Raw genomic sequence first — 13095 nt, 5'->3', positions numbered from 1 at the left:
TTGCTGGAGATAGAAACATAATTAGTTGAAAAGGAGGTCAGGTGGGTGAGTGACTGGCCAAGGACCCAATCCGAATCAGAAGTGCATGAGGTCTTAGAACAGTGATGGCGAACCTATGGCACAGGTGCCAGAGGTGGCACTCGGAGCCCTCTCTGTGGGCACACACACAGAGAGTTCATCATGTGGGGGGTAGAAAATCAGCCCCCCCCCCACACACACACATCTAGGCTGGCCTGGGCCACTGAACACGATGTGCGTGCATTGTGGTGAGCAGGGAGGACTCGGCTGGCGGGCCTGGTGCCTGTGCTCCAGGTGGCTGCTGCCTGAGGGGGGGGGGTGTGTGCAGAGGAGGCAGAGATGCTAGAGAGGCACAGAGCGGTGCGCGCGGGACTTGCTGGAGGCCACAGCAGGCTGGTCCCTGCTTCAGCGGGTGGGGCGGAGGAAGAGAGAGCCAGCCGGTTTTTTCTAAACTAAAACCTCAGCATTCAGGTTAAATTGCCGGGTTGGCACTTTGCGATAAATAAGTGGGGTTTGGGTTGCAATTTGGGCACTCAGTCTCAAAAAGGTTCGCCATCACTGTCTTAGAACATTACGGCCAGTTGGTAGGTAAAGCACATAATTTGGAGACCATTTTGAAAAACATTATGGTATAAGCTGATGTCTGCCAAAGTGCGGAAGGCAGGACGGGATGTGTGCGCGCAAAGCACCATCAAGTTCCAGCCAACTTACGGTGACCCCAGAAAGGGGCTCAGCCCTTGAAATATCCAGTCACATAACTGACATCATCACACAGTTGCAGGCTCTGTTTGCTTATTTACGCCTAATCTTTTCACTTTATTTAGTCGCGTTTTCCAATATCTCTCTGCAGGCCTGAGCCTGAAGTGACTCCACTCAGGCAGAAACTGAAAGAACAAACTACCAGCAGAAACTTTTTTTTTTAGCAGAGTGGAATGCTGTCCTGCAATATAGAAACTAATACTTTTCAGAAAGAAAGCGGGAAAGGGATGCCCCGCCGCCCCGCCACCCCCCCCCCCACACCCGAGAGCATGTTTGGAACAATTCTTTGAGGAACAGAATAGAGTCAAACAATCTAGAAATGTGCAAAAGGGGGTGTTCATGTGATGCAAATCAATCAGAAACATTAACTCACCAATTATTCCGTTGTCCTAAATCGGCAAGTATTAGCGTCAAATACTCTAGGTTGCTTTCTATGATACCTAGCGAGCTGGATGAACTAAGCAGACTATTGTTCTTATTCAATAATTCTGATGCTACGTTCTGTAAAATGGCTGCGAACTTTCTGCTGGAAATATTCCATAAGCAACCGTATGTATGAATCAACTTCATTTGTTATATGTTGCAAGCTTGTATTTTGATGCGATTTAGATGCGATTTTATACTGTTTATGCCAAATAAAGGCTAAATGAATGAATGAGTCAAACCTAACAAGAACAAAAGTCTTATAGCTAATAAAGTATAATTATAATTTAAGTTCCGACTGTTACTGCTGCAGTAAAACCACTCATGCTCATTTTCTTGAAGTTTTGGGAAGATCAGGGGAAAGCTCAGAAGGTGCTATGGGGAAGCACAAAACAAAACAAACCTCCCCAACCCAGGGCAGATAAAAAACAAAAAATGTCAGAGGAAATGGCCTTCAATTAAGGAACAAGCAAAAAAAAGGGGAACAAACTTAACCCTACAAAACTAGAATCAAGTACCCAAAAGGTCAAGAAATTGTTTAAGGGGCCACTAAATATGAAACTGCTAAATATCAAAAACTCCTATGTATCTATTACAAATTAAAATCATGTGCAATTGTAAAAGGCTCATAATAGCCCAACTGATGAACACAATATCACAGTCATAATACACAGAATTCATTTGCTCCAGACTGAAAGAATTTCCTGTGACTCAGGCATGATCAGATTTTGCCCTAGCAGAATTGGGCATGGTTAGGTACATTGCACTTATGGAGCCTGAAGTAACTCCACTCAGGCAGAAACTGAAAGAAAGAACAACCAGCAGAAACTTTTTTTAGCAGAGTGGAATGCTGTCCTGCGATATGGAACATGACTTTGTGTGGAACACCTGGGTGCGAACTTCAACAACTCTCTACCAATTGGTCCCGGTCATTTAAAAAGTGTTATAATTGCAATTTGTAGTCTGGTAGATAATCACTGAATTACTGTATTACTTTTGACCACAGAAGGAGGTCAGTTGGCCAAAACACGTCTGTTTTTAAGGGTCAAAAAAGTGTCCCACGGGACCCTTCTATCTGGCCCCTTAAACAATTTCTTGACATTTTTGGTACTACAGCTAAAGAAAACAGACTTTCTACTTCAGTGAGAGACCTCCTGCTAGCTCTGACGGCTGCAAAGGGGGAGGGAATGAGAAAGATGGGGGCCAATGTCAACATAAGAACATAAGAACAAGCCAGCTGGATCAGACCAAAGTCCATCTAGTCCAGCTCTCTGCTACTCGCAGTGGCCCACCAGGTGCCTTTGGGAGCTCACATGTAGGATGTGAAAGCAATGGCCTTCTGCGGCTGCTACTCCCGATCACCTGGTCTGTTAAGGCATTTGCAATCTCAGATCAAGGAGGATCAAGATTGGTAGCCATAAATCGACTTCTCCTCCATAAATCTGTCCAAGCCCCTTTTAAAGCTATCCAGGTTAGTGGCCATCACCACCTCCTGTGGCAGCATATTCCAAACACCAATCACATGTTGCGTGAAGAAGTGTTTCCTTTTTATTAGTTCTAATTCTTCCCCCCAGCATTTTCAATGTATGCCCCCTGGTTCTAGTATTGTGAGAAAGAGAGAAAAATTTCTCTCTGCCAACATTTTCTACCCCATGCATAATTTTATAGACTTCAATCATATCCCCCCTCAGCCGCCTCCTCTCCAAAGCTAAAAAAAGGAGTCCCCAGCAGCTGCAGCCCCTCTCCTCATAGGGAAGGTGCTCCAGTCCCTCAATCATCCTTGTTGCCCTTCTCTGCGCACTTTTTTCTATCTCCTCAATATCCTTTTTTGAGATCGCGCGACCAGAACTGGACACGAGTATGCTCAAAGATCGCGAAATTTAAGCACCACTGCTTTATATAAGAGGCACTTGACAATCTTTGCAGTTTTATTCTCATTTCCTTTTCTGATGATCCCCAGCATAGAGTTTGCCTTTTTTTTACAGCTGCCATGCATTGAGTTGACGCATTCCCATTGGAACTATCCACTAAGGCGCCTAAATCCCTTTCCTGGTCTGTGAGGCTGATAGCACTTGAAGCCCCTGTAAGCGATGTGTATGTGAAGTTTGGATTTTTTTGCCCCTATGTGCATCACTTTACATTTTGCTACATTGAACTGCATTTGCCATTTCTGAGCCCACTCACCTAATTTATCAAGGTCCGCTTGGAGCTCTTCGCAATCCTTTGTGGTTCTCACCACCCTAGATAATTTGGTATCATCTGCAAACTTGGCCACCACGCTACCCACCCCTACTTCTAGGTCATTTATGAATAGGTTAAAGAGCACTGGTCCCAAAACGGATCCTTGGGGGACACCACTCCCGACATCTCTCCATTGTGAGAACTTCCCATTTACACCCACTCTTTTTTTCCTGTTTCTCAACCAGTTTTTAATCCATAGGAGGACTTCCCCTCTTATTCCTTCATTGCTGAGTTTTCTTAACAGTCTCTGGTGAGGAACTTTGTCAAAAGCCTTTTGGAAATCCAAGTAGACAGTGTCCACTGGTTCACCCCTGTCCACATGCCTGTTTACACCCTCAAAGAACTCTAGTAAGTTTGTAAGACAGGATTTGCCTCTGCAAAAGCCATGCTGACTCTTTCTCAGCAGGTCTTGCTTTTCTACATGTTTTATAATTTTATCTTTAATGATGCCATGACATTACTTCTGACACCATCCAGAAGTGATGTCATCATACAGGAGCAACACTCTACATTTGTCCAGAACCATATCAGTAAACCATAGAGTTCTGGGAAAATGCTAGCACATGGCTCCAATGTGATGATGTCATGTCTGGGTCAGGCCACAAGGGACATCACTGGTGAGGGCCCGCCCAATGGTAAGACTTGCAGGTAGGCTGGCACCCTACCTGCAACAAAACTGAGTTTGCAAGGATACAGACTTGACCTGTAACTCTGACAGTTAAAATAACTGTACTAGCATAGTGGGCTTTCCTCTCATTCAGGCTTACAGAAGGGGGGGGGGGGGCTCACCACGGGAACAAGCCTTTCTTTCCCTTTTGTGCTCCTCTGAACCTGGAATTCATTTTCAAAACAGATTGGCGGCGTCTGCATGATGAAAAGACACTTTACATGGTCAATGAAAAGCTTGTAAAATAGACATGAAAAAGGCACCTCAATTCTCTCCCTTATATATATATATATATATACACACACACACACACACACACACACACACACACACACACACACACACACACACACACACACACACACACACACACACACACCGTGTTTCCCCGAAAATAAGACAGTGTCTTATATTAATTTTTGCTCCCAAAGATGCGCTATGTCTTATTTTCAGGGGATGTCTTATTTTTCTGTGTTCTGTTCGTCGGGCATGCTTCCAAACAAAAACTTTGTTACGTCTAACTTTCGGGGGATGCCTTATATTTCGCACTTCATCAAAAAATCTACTATGTCTTATTTTCTGGGGATGTCTTATATTCAGGGAAACAATACATACATATGTGTGTGTGTGTGTGTGTGTATATGTGTATATGTATATATATGTATGTATATGTATATATGTATATGTATGTATGTATGTATGTATGTATGTGTGTGTGTATGTATATGTGTATATATATATGTATATGTATATATATGTATATGTATATATATATATACACACACACACACACATATATACACACACAGAGAGAGAGAGAGAGAGAGAGAGAGAGAGAGAGAGAGAGAGAGAGAGAGAGAGTGAAAGCCATAATTGAGACAAAAAACAATTGTCAACAGTGGTTTACATTGTTTCTAGGCAGAGACGCTGATTTATTTTGAGTAACATTTTCCCTCACATACTTGAGGTTAGAGGCCAAGGTTAATTTGCTGGGTTAGTAAAAGATTTTGGACCGATGTTGCATTCCGTGGTTATATGTCATGATCATAAACCATTTTCAACTGTCGCTGAAGTATTGTCTTGTTGAATATTTACAAACTGTGAGTCCCCAGCCTTAGTAGGCCACACTGGCAACAGAGGGCAACTCCAAATGCTTGTGACCTTGGGGTTGCCAACTGCCAGGTGGGGTCTGGAGATCCCCCCAAACCAGGGGTCTTCAAACTATAGCCCTCCAGATGTTCATGGACTACAATTCCCATCAGCCCCTGCCAGCATGGCCAAGTGGTAGGGCTCATGGGAATTGTAGTCTATGAACATCTGGAGGGCCATAGTTTGAAGACCCCTGCCCCAAACCATCACTGATCTCCAGACTCCAGAGAAAACGACTGCTTTGCACAGTGGTCTCCCAAGGTTGTACATCCCCAAATCTCCAGAGTTCCCAACCCTACTTCATTTTGAATAATGAGGGGTAACATTTTTTGTCACACCTATACGCTAAGAAGTACAGAGTGCAGAACGGTTCAGGGTTACGTCTTTTCCAAGAGCTAATGCAGTTCAAATTGCAACCCAAACAGCATTTGAAATGTTTTTAAAAAAACCACCCCGAAATAGTCAAATGAACACATTTTTTGTCACCTTCTGCAAATGAGTAGTAATGTTTGCCTCACAAAAAGGCTAAAAAAGAAAGTCTAATTCAAACAAGTTGCAGAAAGGTGTGTGTGTGTGGGAGGGGGGGATGGGAATAATCAAATTCGGCCAAAATGCAAAAGAGGGAGACAGAGGTCTTGGGAGACGCAACGAAAAAGAGTGCAAGGGGGGAAAAAAGCCAATTTTATTTGCTTCCCATCTCCGGCCCCGATATTAATTAGGATTTCTGCGCTGGCTCTGAAAGCCATTAATTTCCTTTAAACCCACACTAATCCCTTTGTAGTGCAGATAATGGCTGCGCATTCTGCAGCCATCTTCCCTCCCTGCTAATCCAATAAACGGAACAGCATGGCTACTGCAGCCCAGCCCGCAACTTGGCTTAGGCCTCCTCCTTTCTGTCAAGCACAGATGACTCTTCAAGTTTCTCCCACATTCATAACTGCCCCCCCCCGCCCCGTCGCTGCCACCCTCCCTCCCGCCACTAAAGAGGTCCGCCTGGCTTTTGTTGAATGACAGAAAAAGCCTTTCTCCCTTGGCCGTCCTTCACAGACGGCCATTCTTCCTGCTCTCCCTTCTCTTCAGCGCCCGGGAACTGGTTTCATCCGCTCCCACTTCAAACCGGGACAATACCAGCGGCCTGGCTTGATTAAAATTCAAAATCAGGCATATTTGCGGGGGGGGGGGGGGCTGGTGCAGTCAGGCTGGGTCACGAGTGCTACCCCCCTCCCCACCACTCCAGCCTGGCCATCGTTCGGTCCGGCTCTCCCCCCCCCCCCCGCATCCCAGCTTGGCCCCCTCACCTGCCTGAGGTAGCAACGCTACACAATACCTTCCCACCGAGCGCTTTCTGGGCCACCTATCCCGTCGCCGTTGCCAAACAAGGAAATTAAATCAAGCAAATCAGAGCCCATCACAGAAGATAGGAGATAATCACGGTAAATAGCCAACGTCTGGGGTGGCCTCTTCTTTTTTTAAAAAAAAGTAATTTCTTGAGAAACAGGGACCAGGAGAGAAACCAGGAGGGGGTGGGGGGGCACCAGCTGGGAACAGAACCGAATTTCTCATTCTGAAGATTACACCCCTCGCCTTGTTGGAATTATACCTCATCATAATTTGTTGTGTGCGCACTGGCTACATTTTGGAAGCAGGTGCTTAAAGAGCTAGCATTTTTCTCTTGGGGGGAGGTTCCGGAAAAAAGTCAGAAAGTGGTCAAAGCAATGCCAGAGGTATTTATAAGGCTTCCCGTCTTGTTGCATGTGTGTATCGGTTTGCAAATGATACACAAACAAAAGAAAGGCCCTGCAGGAACCAGCGAAAGCTCCCTCTACTAGTCCAAGATTTGGTTTCCAACTGAGGCTTGCCCGGTGTCCCTGGGAAACTAAGATGAATGGCATGGAGTAGCTTGTGCTCAGTGGTTGGTGGTCCTCCAAAAACTGCTGTCCAGCTCACGGCCCTCCAGATGTTGCTGGCAGGGGATGATGGGAACTGTAGTCCATAACATCTGGAGGGTCGCGAGTTTGACACCTGGGAGCTAGATCTCAGAGTGGCTGACCAGACTGGTCCAACCCTCTTTCAAAGTTCCTGCTTCTCCATGGTCCTTGAACCAGAGGTGTGGGGGGAGAAAATGGCGCCTGGGGAAAAACCTGCCGGCCGAAGGAGCAGCCTGGTGGGGCGGGGCCAAGGGGAGGGGTGTGTGGGGCCATTCTCCACCCCCCACATGACCAGCTGGCGTGCACCCAGGGACTTGTGACCCCACATGTCCCCATGAGCTCTCCGCCTTGAATGCTCCCTTTGTTTCATATGCACGAATTCCAAAAAGCCACTAGCCAGCTTGCTGCTAGCCAGACAAGGAGCCAGGGGTGACTACAGACGTAGTCACTCTGCGGTTTTAACAGCCTCTTCAAGGTGTGCATCTTGGACAGAGTTTACTACTGAACACCAGGTTAAACAACATGGCTACCAAAAAGGGCTTGGACAGATTTATGGAGGAGAAGTCGATCTATGGCTACCCATCTTGATCCTCCTTGATCTGAGATTGCAAAAGCCTTAGCAGACCAGGTGCTCAGGAGCAGCAGCAGCAGAAGGCCATTGCTTTCACATCCTGCACGTGAGCTCCCAAAGGCACCTGGTGGGCCACTGTGAGTAGCAGAGTGCTGGACTAGATGGACTCTGGTCTGATCCAGCAGGCTTTTTCTTATGTTCTTATGTTCATATGTTCAGGTATGGTTGACTAGTCCCCTAAGAAGGGAATAATTCTGTTTAGGGTAGTGAGGCCAACTGTTAAGCGTGGATCCAGCTGCTCTGTTTAGCCAAGCTTGAGATTTTCATTCGCTCCGGGGATCTTTCCTTCAGCTCGAGAGGTTCTTCCTCCAGGGAATGAGCCACTGAAGTCAGAAGAAGGATCCTTTGGCTGGAGAAGGGCTTCAAACCCCAGGGAGCAGAGCAGACAGATCCAAACCCCTGTCATTGTTAAGAACAAACCCCCCCCCCCCCATGTATGAGAGGTTAGAGGACTCTTTAGTGGGTGCATCACCAGGTCATCTGACAGCAACGGGAGAAGAGGGGTCCTTGCCTACCAACCGCGCATGAGTCTGGGCCACACACCCCTGATTTAGAAGGAAGTACCCATTGGACATGCTGATCTTGCCACACCTTTTGCCTTCTCCCTTCCCAGTTAAACCAAGTGGTCTTGTTTCTGCAGAGGCGTTCCTCCCATTGGGCAAAGTGAGCAGTTGCCCAGGTCGCCCCCTTGTGGTGGGCGCCAAAAAAGCAGGTTCGTTTGTGGGATTTTTTTGGTTTTTTCAGTGTTTTTTCCGTTTTTGGCCAGCAGGGGGCGCAGTTTTTAGGCTAGCAGCACCAAACTTTCAGGGATTTTTCAGGAGACTCCCCTGATGATATCACCCAGGTTTGGTGAGGTTTGGTTCAGGGAGTCCAAAGTTATGGACTCCCAAAGGGAGTGCCCCATCCCCCATTGTTTCCAATGGGAAAAAATAGATGGGGGCTACACCTTTGAGGGTCCATAACTTTGGACCCCCTGAACCAAACTTCACCAAACCTGGGTGGAATCATCAATAGGGGTTCACGAAGATACTCTATAATTTTGGTGCTGCTATCTTAATAATTGCACCCATGACAGCAGGCACCCCCTAAATTTCCCCAGATTCTCCTTTTAAATCCACCCCCTTCCTTTCAATACTTGTTTTCTTTCTTTTTTTATTCTCTCAATGCCTAATAAAGGTTATTGTTATTATTATTATTAAATCCACCCCCTTCGGCATGGATTTAAAGGGAGAATCTGAGGTCCCCAGTTTAAACATCGAAAGTGATGCTGTTTCAGGGTGGGGGAGAATCCACCCCAAAATAGCATCACTTTCAATGTTGTTTAAACTGGGGACCCCAGATTCCCCCTTTAAGGTGGATTTAAAAGGAGAATCTGGACTCCCTCGATTAAACACCATTGAAAATGATGCTGTTTGGGGGTGGATTTCAGCATCACTTGTTTAAACTAGGGAGCCCAGATTCTCCTTTTAAATCCACCTTAAAGGGAGAATCTGGGGTCCCCAGTTTAATAATTTTAAAAGTGATGCTGTTTCCCCCAATTGGGGGGACTGGATACAACACCATAAAATGTTTTCATAGCAGCAATAAAACATTTTGAAAGCATTTTGAAATTTTTTTAAAAAAAATATTTCTGCTGTATGGCATGGCCCATTGCGGTGTTCAGATTTGTGAGTTGGAGCATGTTCTATATGTGATGGTGACTTTGAAACAACCTGGTGGGAAAAAATCATTGTTTGGTCACGGTGGGGGAGGGTGGCTGTCCATGGGGGGGGGGGGGGCATCAAACTCAGGTTTTGCCCAGGGCTCCAGTTTGCCTAGGTATGCCACTGTGTTTCTGCAACAGGCCACAGCTTACAATTTCAAAGATTTTTGAATAGAAAACTCAGGTAGAAGCAAGAAACAAACACATGCAAGTCCTTGCTGGTTGAAGGCTACTGGCCAGTCACTACTGTATCAAATATGTTGTTAACAGAATATGTGTGCATTTTTCACATCTGGCAACTGGTCAAGTGGGCCAAAGAAACATTTTAGTTTAGCCATGTCTGAAAATTCGAAGGAGGAGGAAGAAGAAGAAGAAAAAGAGGAGGAAGAAGAAGAGGAAGGAGCAGCAGGAGGAAGAGTTTGAATTTATACCCCGCCCTTCTCTCCTGTAAGGAAAATCAAGGGGCTTACAGGCTCCTTTCCCTTCCAGTCTGCAGAACAGACACCTTGTGAGGTAGATGGGGCTGAGAGAGTTCTGAGAGAACTGTGACTAGCCCAAGGTCACCCAGCAGGAATGTAGGAGTGGGGAAACTAATCTGGTTCACCAGATTTCAAGTCCACCTGCTCTTAACCACTACACCACACTGTGCTGCCACAGTAAATGTAGAGTGCAGGTACAGCACATGAACACATCAGGAAAACCTGGTACTGTGAATGCAAATGTTGTGTTTCTTGAATCTTCAGGGATTCGGGGTCCAAGGGACCATACATACACGTGCATTTTCCTGACGAAAACCAGTGGAAAGAGAACCTTCAACAAAACACAACCAGCTCTACGTTCCCTAAGACACTCCTACATGATGTGGTTAGCGTAACCGATACAGGTTTCAGAACTGGATAACCTTGGCACCAAATCTGAACTGACCTAAGCCAGATTTGGTTTTCCCTGGCACACTTAGCACAGTGACATCCAGAACCATGACTCTGTCAGAGATAACTGGTTATTTTTCCTAGTTTGAGAACAGGACGCTGAAGTTTGAGAGGCAGCAATTTGCTTAAAACTACCCAGCTGGGTTCATGATGGAGCTGGGATCTAAACCCTGAGTTCAGAGCTCATGCATACATATGCAGAGTTGCCCTATACTGTCAGATCCTTAACAACACCAGAGAAGCCCTGCTGGATCAGGACCAGGCAGCTTACTGGTTTATAATTAATCTAGAACTTTCTTTTCTCATCACCTCCATTTGAATTGGTCTACCCAGATCAGTGTTGTCAAATCTGACTTTTCAAGGTGTCACACAGAAATCTTTCACAACACAGAGGTCATCAACCAGCTTTCAACTGGAGATGCCAAGGACTGAACTTGGGACCTTCTGGCTCTTCTGCTGAGCCACAGGCCCGCCCCACTCCAGGTCTCTTCCTGACTGTATTGCTCTCCTCTTTACAGAGAAGATAAACACTAAAAGGAGCCAGCATGGGGTAGTGGTTAAGAGATGGTGCACTCTAATCCGGAGAACCGGGTTTGATTCCTAGCTCTGCCACTTGAGCTGGGGAGGCTTATCTGGTGAACCAGATTAGCTTGTGCACCCCAACATATGCCAGCTGGATGACCTCGGGCTAGTCACAGTTCTTTGGAGTTCTCTCAGCCCCACCCACCTCACAGGGTGTTTGTTGTGAAGGGGAGAAGGGAAAGGAGTTTGTAAGCCCCCTTTGAGCCTCCTTACAGGAGAGAAAGGGGGGAACATAAATCCAACTCTTCTTCTAGAAAGAAAAGTTAGCCGCAACAAGGCACGAGCATTTACCAGTGTTCCCTTGAAGATCCTCTCCGTTTTGGAATCCAGTTGGTATGAACATAAGCTTTGGATTTCTGTTGCCTTGATTGGACGGCGGCTGAGGAGGGGCACCATTTAAGACCACGCCCCTGTCCACGCGGCTGACATCAGAGCGAGACCGGTTATGGCCTGGTTTAAAAGTCACTTCCTCGCTCTGCACTAGGATGTCATTCACAGAATGGGGCCGATCCCTCCTCCTCTGGCCTATGTTGAAGATGTTAAAAGTCGAGTCCTCCCTCTGTTCCATCCAGGAACGGTTGTCAGGAACGGTCCCCCGCTGAACTCCAAAATGCTCTTTGGCCGGCAGCGCCGTCTCCACTTTGGCTTCCAGAAGTCCGTTTTTGCAGCGTTCCCAAACGAGGCTGGTCTTTCCCAAAGAGCCAATGTTTCTCAAGTCCCCACAAGCCGCGATCTTGTTAAACGCCTCGTGCCCAACCAGTTCAGGAACCTCCTGAATCCCATAAACCTTCGGGGGCTGCACGCTCTCTAGCTTAGCATCGAAGGTGTTGAAGAAGTCTTCGGTTACCTCCAAGGCTGGACTGATGTCGTCCACTTCTAAAGCCTCCATTTTGTTTGCCGCCAGAAGAGATGGGAGCCGGGGTGGGATATTTTCCCAAGTCACGGGGGACTTGGAGACTGCTTCTATCAGGAGGTGACGGGAATGACACAAGCAGCAGGCATCTGATTCCGGGAGTTTCAGCCGGCTTCCATTGGGAAATGCACCTGTGACAAATTGCTTATCTTGTTTACTGTTCCAAACACTAAGCCTCTAACAAAGGCGAGGGGCGCGGCTGTTCAGAAGGAACAATCCACAGGAGCTGGATTTTCCTGCCAAAAAAAAAAACAAAAGGCACAAAATTGTGTTAGTGAAGTTTATTGATTTATTTTGTTAGGTCGATATCCCAAACCCTCCTGATCAAAGTGGGGCTCAAGGTGGCTAATGACGTAGAAGAACCCCATCAGTTAAAAGACTTAAATGAATATAAAATCCCATTGATTAAAATGCCCATCAGCATTCCAGTTATAGGATGACTGAGCAGGGAGGAAGGAATGTAAGGAAAACAAAAGAAACCAAAACAAAACCAGCTATAGGCATCACATAAGGAAGGAAGAAGAAGAGGAGGAGGAGGAGGAGGAGGAGGAGGAGTTTGGATTTATACCCCACCTTTCTCTCCTGTAAGGAGACTCTGCTTACAAGCTCCTTTCCCTTCCTCTCCCCACAACAGACACCGAGGCGGGTGGGGCTGAGAGAGTTCTTCAGAACTGTGACTAGCCCAAGGTCACCCAGCAGGAATGTAGGAGTGCAGAAACAAATCCAGTTCACCAGGTAAGAGTCTGCCACTCAGGCGGAGGAGTGGGGAATCAAACCCAGTTCTCCAGATTAGAATCCACCTGACCTTAACCACTACACTACGCTGGCAGGTGCAGGGAAGCCAGAAGGGATTTAACTATTGCTGCCTCACCCTAAGGCCAGGCAGAATATCTTTGTCTTACAGGCCCTGAGGATTCAAGTCAGATTCCAAAGGGCCTGGGTCTCAGTTGGCAGAGAGTTCCACCAGGCCAGGACCAGAGCCAAAAAAGCTTTGGGTCTGGCTGAGGATAGCCAGATGCTTCAAGGGTCAGGTATTACAGCAGTGGCGTAGGAGGTTAAGAGCTCATGTATCTAATCTGGAGGAACCAGGTTTGATTCCCAGCTCTGCCGCCTGAGCTGTGGAGGCTTATCTGGGGAATTCAGATTAGCCTGT

The 13095-nt window shown here is 46.7% G+C and overlaps 1 protein-coding gene across 1 annotated transcript in view; it reads right to left on the bottom strand.

Moving 5' to 3' along the window:
- Positions 1 to 13095, bottom strand: part of PLEKHM3 (pleckstrin homology domain containing M3) — a 115044-nt gene that overhangs the window by 87344 nt on the left and 14605 nt on the right. Inside the window, exon 2 of the mRNA XM_048483286.1 lies at positions 11321 to 12178. Within this exon, the coding sequence (XP_048339243.1) occupies positions 11321 to 11918 (598 nt within the window). The 5' untranslated portion in view covers positions 11919 to 12178. The remainder of the gene's footprint in view (positions 1 to 11320; positions 12179 to 13095) is intronic.

The sequence above is a fragment of the Sphaerodactylus townsendi genome, linkage group LG02 (genome assembly GCF_021028975.2).
Source record: "Sphaerodactylus townsendi isolate TG3544 linkage group LG02, MPM_Stown_v2.3, whole genome shotgun sequence".
Taxonomy (NCBI): Eukaryota; Metazoa; Chordata; class Lepidosauria; order Squamata; family Sphaerodactylidae; genus Sphaerodactylus; species Sphaerodactylus townsendi.
The sequence above is the reverse complement of the archived record's forward strand: the minus strand, read 5'-3'. Positions and strand labels throughout refer to the sequence as shown.